The sequence below is a fragment of the Engraulis encrasicolus genome, chromosome 19, assembly GCF_034702125.1.
Source record: "Engraulis encrasicolus isolate BLACKSEA-1 chromosome 19, IST_EnEncr_1.0, whole genome shotgun sequence".
Classification (NCBI taxonomy): domain Eukaryota; kingdom Metazoa; phylum Chordata; class Actinopteri; order Clupeiformes; family Engraulidae; genus Engraulis; species Engraulis encrasicolus.
Window position 1 is genome coordinate 51,293,676 of NC_085875.1, and position 10,000 is coordinate 51,303,675.

Here is a 10,000-nt window from a genome sequence, read left to right on the forward strand (position 1 = left end):
GCCTCCCTCACGCTCCTAAAACAGGAGAAGACAATACTGAGTTCATATGCGGCTCTCATCTTCCTTACGGAGGAGTAGGCACCTCCTTGTATCCCCCTCCAACTCCTCCTCACGCACACGCAGATGCCAGGCACCGCCGTCTTGCTCCTGCTGACGTGATTTAAGATTATATTATTAGATTACCGTATTATATATATTAATGTAATATTACATATTACGGAGTAGGCACACTCCTAAAATAACATGACAAGAGAATACTGAGATTAAACTAGATTAGATTATTAGATTGTCCGTAATAAGAAGTAGATACTTCCTCAACACTCCCCGCACCTCCCTCACGCTCCTACTGCTAACACGGCATGAACATATGAAGAGCTCAGATGCAAAACCCCCTAACTCCATTTCTGAAGACCTGCACTTCTATATTTTTAGAGAACCCCGTTGTTGGTTTGGTTTACATTTATGTACTTGATAATACATATAAATAGTTATATTTCATAAATAAAATAAAAAGTATGCAATTTTGGTAGCTTTGTATTAAATAAAAATGAATTAAGATTATTTTCTGAAAAGGCACTTAGGGGGTTTTGCATCTGAACTCTTCATATGCACTTTATTGCCTTAAATTATAAGGCATTCATAATAAATAAAAATGTAAAAATGCATATAGTATATGAAGGTGGAGTATTCAGGTTACTAATCTAACAATTTAAATGAAAATTACTAATATGTGACAAGGCTTTCTTGTTAGTTAAAAGGGCTCCAGGTAGGATTAAAAGTTTAATTAATCACTGGCCCGAGTAAGCCGATGGTTATCTGAATCATTAGTAAGTGAACGATGAGTCTCGCGACCACTTCCACGGTCCACAGTCAGAAAACCCCAAATGCAACTTTTTGACAGAGCGGTCTGAACGAGTGATTAGCGAGCGGTCCGAACACTTTTCATACGAAAAATTGCTTTGCATACAGTATTCAGATTTCTATCAACTGCTGGCATTACGTGATGAAAAACATTCTCACTGCGAGATTATTTGAACAGCATTTTTTCATTACGGTGTAGATTTTGAGATAGGCATGCCACGGGCACTGCGCCAACGACATCATCCAACCTTGAGACCCTTCTTTCTACATACATGGTAGGTCTCTCTACATACATATGCGTATGATCTGGTTCACAATAGCATTGTCACGGAATCTATAATAGTGTGTTGACATGCCACACTATCCCAGCTTCATTATTACCCGTCCTAGCATATGTACTTCGAAAGTGGGATAGGGGATAATTCGTCAATCTACTCTAAATTCCAAAACAAAGCCAGGGTACTTAACATCACCATCACATTGGTATAAAGTGCATGTAAACCAATGAGTAATGATAAGGGAGTGATACTCACAGGATGTTGACATCTATGTGACAGGTGTGTGGGGAAAAGGAAGCAAGTAACACTGAATTTATTACAGTACATTTCAGGGTAACGCTTTACTTTACGGTACAGTTACCCTATGTAATTACTGTGAACTTTTCTGTAACAACAGGGTAAGAGAGAGAAGTTACATGGTATCTGATGGGTAAAAAGGGAGTAATTACAAAGTAAATACCATTAATTGGGTAACAAAAGGGTAACAGAGAGAAGTTTGATGATTAGATGGTTAGAAAATACGCAGTATTTTGAGTATCTTGAGATATGGGTATTACATAGTATTTACTTTGTAATTACCCCCTTTTTACCCGTTAGATACCATGTAACTTCTGTCTGTTACCCTGCTGTTACGCAGAAAGTACACAGTAAATACTGTACCGTAAAGTAAAGCGTTACCCATTTCAGTATATTTATCTAAGAGGCTGCTTTGGCCCTCTGACCTCTTTTATGAGTCATGACAGGTTAGAGATTTTTACTCGCGCTCGATTTTTATCATACAAATTGGAGCGAGAGAGAGAGAGAAATAGTGAACGAAAGAACGAGAGAGATAGAGAACGAAAGAACGAGAGAGAGAGAGAAAGAACGAGAGAGAGAGAGAGCAGCATGTCATAATGTGACAGAAGATAGTGTGTGGACACCTGGACGAAGTGCTATTTTGTCACATTTTGGATTTGAACTCTAGGCCTTTAATGATGTCATAACAACCCAGATGATGTCATAATAGCCCTGACAATGTCATTTAAACACTGATGACATTACAGTACATTACACTACATTACACTTACCTGATGCTTTCATCCAAAGCAATTTACACTTATTTGTAAGCACAGAGTATTGATGATATCATGACCCCCATGACATCATAAAAGTACCCAGCTGAAGTCATAATAGCTCTGGTGATGTCATAGCATCCCTGGTAATGTCACAATAGCCCCGGTGATGTCACAATATCCCAGGTGATGTCATAATTGATAAGATGATGACTTGTCATGTTAGTCTTATGTGAGGTAACAGAATAAGGTGGTAAAACATGAAATCAAACCTAGTGGCCTGAGTGGGTTTATTTTATTTTTCGTTCCTTAGGTTTTAGCTTCTTTGTTTATTATCTAAATTTGCTTTGTTATCCTTCTTATTATTTTATGCAACACCTTCGTTTACCATGTGTTGGACATTGCTGTCAGTGTTGCAACCATACACTGCACCTCCCTGTCCTTGTTTATTATCTACTTTTTGCCAATTTTAATGCATCGTTTTTATTTTTGCCACATCTTCTTTTACCTTGTGTTGGACAATGCTGTTAGTGTTGCAACTGTACACTGACCTATATGCCTTAACATGTTCTAGCTTAAATTTCCTCCTTGTAAGACGATTTGGTCAAAGGCGTCTGCTAAATGTTAAGTAATGTAATGTAATGTAATGTAATGTAATGTGAAATCACCTCCTTTGGCTCTTGAGTCGCGTCTCCTCCTGTGTCTCCTGCCGTGTGCTCCTGCAGGCTGCGGTAGGCTCTCCGGAGGAGGCGCATGACGGAGTGACACTCTGAGGAGTAGTGCACCTCCTTCACCTGCTCACACACAACACATACGTACCATTACATAATACACACAATACACTAGAGATGCACCGGATCCTGATTTTTAGGATCCTGCCGGATACCGGATCCACTGCTTAAGATCCTGCCGGATCCGGAACCGGATTCCGGATCCTACGAAAGGGTTGAAATACATACCCTACTTTCACACGTGGGCCCTTTTTATTACGTTGGCTCAAACTATTTTTTAGACTCATTGACTTACTGCCACACTGCCTGCACTGGCCGCTTCCAAAGGGCTTTCACTCCATGCAGCAATTGGGGTTGTGAAAGACTGACTGAAAAACATAGGCTAGAGATGCACCAGATCTTGATTGTTAGGTAACTGCCGAATACCTGATCCACTGCTTAAGATCCTGCCGGATCCGGATGTTGTGACAAACCCTATTATCCTGCCGGATCCGGAACCGGATCTTGGATCCTGTGCATCTCTACAATACACATAATATTACACACACACATAACACATGGACATACAGGGTGTCACACACACACACACACACACACACACACACACACACACACACACACACACACACACACACACACACACACACACACACACACACACACACACACACGCACACACACGCACACACACACACTCCCTCCCTCTCTCTCTCTCTCTCTCTCTCCCTCTCTCTACCAGTTGTCCTCACCTGTTCCCACTCCAGAACCTGCAGGGTGTTGAGGGCCGTTAGCTCCCACGTTTTCAGCACCTCCAGCACCTACACGCACACACGCACACACACGCACACACACGCGCACACACACACACACACACACACACACACACACACACACACACACACACAGAGGAGTTCATTTTATACAGTATGTAATGGGGCAGTATGACTGTAGGAGGCGCTGTATGTGTCTGTGTATTACTCACCCGTCTAAATTAACAACTGCGTGGGACATTACGACACAATAGGGCCCAAAGACTGCCAACCCTTATTGAATAGTATTGATGTTGATGGAACCTGGATATTGCCCCCAATCTCATTACATATCATTATAGTGTGTTTATAGTGTTATATCATTATAGTGTGTGAGCTGTGTGTGGTACAGGTATGTATAGTGTGTGTGTGTGTGTCATTGACCGTTATATCACACACACACACACACACTATACATACCTGTACCACACACAGCTCACCGGCAAGACAAACTGGATACGACAGGTGAGTTGTGACAACCGGGGTACCCGGAAGTAGATTTGTCACTTACTCATCAGCCATTCACATTGGTAGTAACTAGGTTTTACTACTAATTTATATTTAAGACCAGATCCAATGGTGTGTATGTGTGTGTGTGTGTGTGTGTGTGTGTGTGTGTGTGTGTGTGTGTGTGTGTGTGTGTGTGTGTGTGTGTGTGTGTGTGTGTGTGTGTGTGTGTGTGTGTGTGTGTGTGTGTGTGTGTGTGTGTGTCACCTGTCGTATCCAGTTCCTCTCGGCGGTGAGCTGCGTGGGGTACAGGTGTGGCGCCACCTGGTGGAGTTCGTCTGCCGTGTCGTCACAGAGCATCTTGAGTAGCGGGGCGCGCGTGAGGACCAGCAGGCAGCGGCGGTACCGCTCCTCTTTACTCCTCCTCAGCGTGTCCTCGCGCGTCACCTCCACCTCCTTCTCCAGCTGCTCCCTCAGTGCGTCCACACGCCCCCTGCAGGACAGAGACGCACGGTGCAGGCAAAAGCAAAAGCAAAGTTAACTTTTATTGTCAATCACACAATGTGGCAGGTAAGCAGTGTTGTGCCTCTTGTATGTGTGAGTGTGTGTGTGTGTGTGTGTGTGTGTGTGTGTGTGTGTGTGTGTGTGTGTGTGTGTGTGTGTGTGTGTGTGTGTGTGTGTGTGTGTGTGTGTGTGTGTGTGTGTGTGTGTGCCTGTGTGTTAGTCACCTGTATGCCAGGTAGGCTCGGTGTTGCGTCTCCTGTGTCTGCAGGGCAGCCATCTTGTGGTGTATCTCCGCAGCGATGGCGAGCAGCTCTCGTCTCTTGTCTTCTCCGCATGGCCGCAGACGCTCCACGCGGGCCCTCAGCTCCAGCGCCCCGGCCCTCAGGGGCTCCAGCGTCGCCATGGCAGCGTGCGTCACCGGGAAACGCACCTGCTTCACCTGCACCAGCATCCCCCGCAGACTGGTCTCCACGGCAACCAGCTCCCGCCGAGCCTCCTCACGCCCGCGCAGCAACGACTCCACCTGAAGGGAATTAAGTAAGGGTTAACGTTCGGCGAGAAGGTCGCTACCGTGGAATAGCAGCACGACAGAGAGAATCTTTAGACCCCGACGCGGAGCGGAGGGGTCTTGTTCTCTCTGAAGTGCTGCTATTCCACAAAGCGACCGACTCGCCGAAAGTTAACCCGCTTATTATATGGATATACTTAAATGATTCACACATTGCGGGGGCATTCCTTTAGGCCTATTTAATGTTAAGATTGTTGCTGCGCAAAACAAAACAGTGTCGTTGTGGAACACCGCTAGGCAACAGCTAGGTAGCCAGGACAACAGGTGTTGTCTATCACAGCAGCTGATTAGAGTCTTGTTGAAAAGTCGCTTTAGCAGTGAAAAGTCTTGTTGCCATTGACAGCGGTCTGTTATAGACCAACCCGTCCGTTATCGAAAAATAACAGACGTGCGAACGTTGGGGAGCCCCGTTTAAATGAATGGAGCATTCGACCGATGACGTCACAACCATATAATAAAGGGTTAACAACGACTCCAACTCAGGAGGCAGTAAAGATTTAATTACGACGACGTAAAGGGCATAAAAGGGTTAACAACGACTCCATCTGACGGAAAATTAAGAATGACTCCATCTGGGGAGGCATTAAAGGGTTAACAATGACCACCTGAAGGGGAATTAAAGGGTTAACAATTCACCCCAAGGGCTTTGAAGGGTTTAAGAACAATTGCACTATTTTCAACATAAAGCCTCTTTTCTGAGTTGTCTGCAATGTTTTAGAACCCCCATCACTGTTCATTTCCAACATGTGATGACATGATGATGATGCATGATGATGCATAGGCGTATCTATGACACGCTGATTTAAACCCACTATCTCGTGTGTCCAATACCCATTTCCAAGTTAAGTCGTGCTCCACAACGCCCTGTGACAGGTTAGGTTTAGGGATGGTTTTGGTTTAGGCACAATTTAAGTAGAAATTCGCTGTTCTTGGCAAATGTAAAGCAGCAGAAACATTCCTTTACTGACAGTTTAGGTTTAGGGGTGGTTTTGGCTAGGGCACAGCAAAGCATATTTGCGTTTAGTAACATAAATGCGCTGTGACAAAACAAATTCGCCGAAACGGCGGGAAAACTGCGCAAACCTAGTCACGTGACAAAAGTGTATGAGAGCGCTTTACCGTTGAGCATGCTTTAACTTCAAAATGCGTTGCACCAACACGCTGAATGCACTAGTGTGCGATACATATGCTAAAGCATGACGACAGCCTGTTAATTTCATGTTTGCTGCTGTCTCCATTATTTGGCTAATTTGGGATTTCGTCTGAACCGGCTTTAGAATGGCCGTCTATTATGGGCATGTCCAAATATGTCCCTAAATCCACCTAAACATTTGTTTTCAATACTGTGCAACTCACCAAGTGTTCAGGGGCGTACTACACTGATATTCCATAACAATTTTCGTAGCGAAACATGGCTTCTGTCATGTATGTGGCATTTATGTAGCATTTTGTAAATATTTTTTTTCTTTAATTCACAAAGTACCAAATAAAAAATGACAAGCCATTTTTCATCTTCAAACCTATAATGGAATGCCCTTGAACAGCCCTAACCACTTTGTGATATTCATACTTTCAAAAATAAATGTTTACAGTGTTTTTTAAGAACATATTTGGACATGCCCGTAAACTGGCCACTTGAGACAAAATCCAAATAAGAAGTGAGTGGGGTTCTAAAACATTGCAGACAACTCAGAAAATAGGCATAATGTTCAAAAAGTGCAGTTGCCCAACAATGCCCAATTATTAACAGGTTACGTTTTAGTCACATGTTCATTTAATTTTTAAATGTCATATCCACTGTTGAGATCTAAATGAAAAAGAGTATATCATTTGGATTGCTTTGTTGCTTTAATTTTGTACAGTGCTGTGTGACGTTTTTGTTTTGAATTACAGTAGATGGTCGTTGTCCTACCTCCTCTCTGCAGTTTATCATATTTAAAACATAATGAATGATTAATATTAATAAGACATGGTTATCATTAATCATCTCACCTCCTCTCTGCAGCTGCGGTTGCCGGCGGCAACACTGCGCACCTCCTCGCGTAGCGACCGCAGTCGGTCGTCTAGGCGACGTGTCTCCTGGACGCTGAGCTCCTGGGCGGCGTCTCGACTGCGCATCAGCAGCGCCTCGCACACTCCCAGAATCCTCTCTGCCTCCTGCGCCACCTCTGCCAGCTGCTGCCCGCGCCGCTCCAGCTCCACTACCCCCATCAGGCGCTCATCGGAACTGCAACATGCCTCACGCACCACCTACAGCACACACACACACACACACAAACACACACACCATCACATGACATTATCACATGATCTCCAGCTCTACTGCCCCCATCAGCCAAATATACCCATGTATCTGCCTCTGCCAGTTCCGTTGCCATCTACTCTACTCTGCACTACTCTACTCTACTCTAAAGTTAATAGTGTATACACATTTTCATCTGCTCTATTCTTTTAAAATGTTTAATACTGCATACGGTGTATAAAGTAATCTATATCTGTAATGTATAATCTATATTTACCTGAGTATCTACCCATGCCTCAGCCTCTGCTAATTCCGTTGCCATCTGTTCGCGAGCCTGCAGTGCCCCCTGTAGGTCCTTGAGTGTGTCTGCGAGTTTCTCGGCGACGCTCTTGGACAGTCCCTCCAGCACGCGTAGCGACGCGGTTACCATGGGAACGTCCCCCGCGTCCAGCTGGGGAGTCAGGTCCGTCACCTCGGCAATCAGGGACTCCAGCTGGGCCTGCTTAGTGCTCATCTCCGCGCCAACGCGCTTCAGGTCCCGGATCTGGCGATGCACGTCCTCTGGCAGTAAGGCAACCTATAGAATACATAACAGCATTATTATTATTATTATTATTATTATTATTATTATTATTATTATCATTATTATTATTATTATTATTATTATTATTATTATTATCATTATTATTATTATTATTATTAATTTATTATCATTAATCATATCTGCTTCAGGTCCCGGATCTGGCAATGCACATCCTCTGGCAATAAGGCAACCTTTAAAATATTATCATCATTGTCATTATTATTATTATTATTATTATTATTATTAATAACATTATCATTATCATTATTAGTCATGTCTGCTTCAGGTCCAGGATCTGTCAATGTAGTACGTCCTCTGGCAATAAGGACACCTTAAGAGTAAATAATAACTTTGTTGCCTTTATCATTATTATTAGAAGTAGTAATCATAATTACTATTATCATTAGTAATGATCTAATTATAATAATACTACTACTACTAATAATAATACCTTGTGTCGTCGTCCCTCGATGTCGCTCTCGGTCTGCTTGGCCCAGGCCTGAGCCTCCGTCATCACAGCGAGGATCTTAGCTGTCGTCTGATTGGTTGATCGGGGTGTCTGGGCGGCCAGTTTGTCCCCCAGCGTCTCCAGCTGTTCCCGTATGCCCTCCAGGTGGCGCTCAAGACTACCCACCTCCGCACGCCAGGGAGCACCAGCGCAGCATGCCTCTACATCACGCTGAAGAGTCATCAACTGCTGCTGGGCTGCCGTCAACTCTGGAGAGAGACGAGAGAGAGTATGAGTGTGTCTGTGTACATCTGTTTACATCGGAGGCGAACTAAGCGAACTGCGCAGGGGAAGTCATTGTTTCTCTATGGAGGGAAGGCGAATAAAGTTACCAGAGCGAATTAGCCAGGAGCAAAGCTTCTTTCAGGGCGAATTTTGACGATTAAACTCAAGCTAATCTTCAGGGCGAATTCGCTATGACGCGGTTCGGCGAAAACCAATTGGAACGTTCATATCGAGGAATGTCCCAGGCTGTCAAGACAGAGCCGTTATGTGATTAGCTGAATCAAACATGTCAGTGCAGCGTCCAGAGCAAATAAAACAACTTCATGGCGAAACTTCTTCAACCACCCCAGCTACCTGGGTCGTGTAGGTAGCGCCTGATGTACACGGGCCATTATGCCGGGTACAGACCAGGAGCGAACAGAGCGAACGGAGCAAACGAAGCGACGGAAGTCATTATTTGTCTATGGAGGGCACGCAACCTGTGCTACCAAAGCGAATTCGCCAGGAGCGAAGCTTCTTGAGCAACCAGAGCGAATTTTGACGATTAAACTCAATCTAATCGTAGGCGAATTCACTCTGGCGCTGTTTGGCGAAAACCAATCGGAACTTTCATATCTCTGAATGTCCCAGGCTGTCAAGCCAGAGCCGTTATGTGATTAGCTGAATCAAACATGTCAATGCTGCGTCTGGAGCGAATACAGCGAATTCAAGGCAGCGTAGTTCGCTCTTGGTCTGGACACGGCATTAGCTTGTGTGTCTCAGTAAGACTACTACGAACAGTACCTAAGGCCCCTAACATTGCCATTAGAATGAATAGTCCTTAAGGCTCAAGGCTACCTACAAAGACTTGATCAACTTTGAGCCTTTTTAATGGTTTAATGGCCTGGCCGGCAAGCTGCTAAGCTTGGTAACCACCCCACACACAAACTGCAAGTTACGTAGCACATTAAGTCCAAATCCTGGACGAAATAGCCTACACCTGTGTGTGTGTGACTGTGTGACTGTGTGTGTGCGTGTGTGAGTGTGTGTGTGTGTGTGTGTACCTGATGACAGCAGCATGGCCTCGCGGGCCGCCTTAGGGTCCCACGGTGGTGTGTGTGTGTGTGGAGACGTTTGGGGGGCCAGAGCCCGCTGCAGCGTCTTGAGGTGTTCCAGTAGCGATGACGCTTCCTGAAGCAAGATGGCACTATGG

General features: G+C 44.5%; 1 protein-coding gene across 1 annotated transcript in view; it reads right to left on the reverse strand.

Moving 5' to 3' along the window:
• syne2b (spectrin repeat containing, nuclear envelope 2b) overlaps positions 1-10,000 on the reverse strand; it is a 209,266-nt gene that overhangs the window by 124,388 nt on the left and 74,878 nt on the right. Inside the window, exons 63-71 of the mRNA XM_063223948.1 lie at positions 9,852-10,000; positions 8,527-8,792; positions 7,770-8,069; positions 7,243-7,500; positions 4,907-5,205; positions 4,446-4,671; positions 3,672-3,740; positions 2,860-2,985; positions 1-15 (exon numbers count right to left, since the gene is read on the reverse strand). The exon at positions 1-15 is cut by the window's left edge and continues 201 nt beyond it; the exon at positions 9,852-10,000 is cut by the window's right edge and continues 11 nt beyond it. Of these exons, the coding sequence (XP_063080018.1) occupies positions 1-15; positions 2,860-2,985; positions 3,672-3,740; positions 4,446-4,671; positions 4,907-5,205; positions 7,243-7,500; positions 7,770-8,069; positions 8,527-8,792; positions 9,852-10,000 (1,708 nt within the window). The remainder of the gene's footprint in view (positions 16-2,859; positions 2,986-3,671; positions 3,741-4,445; positions 4,672-4,906; positions 5,206-7,242; positions 7,501-7,769; positions 8,070-8,526; positions 8,793-9,851) is intronic.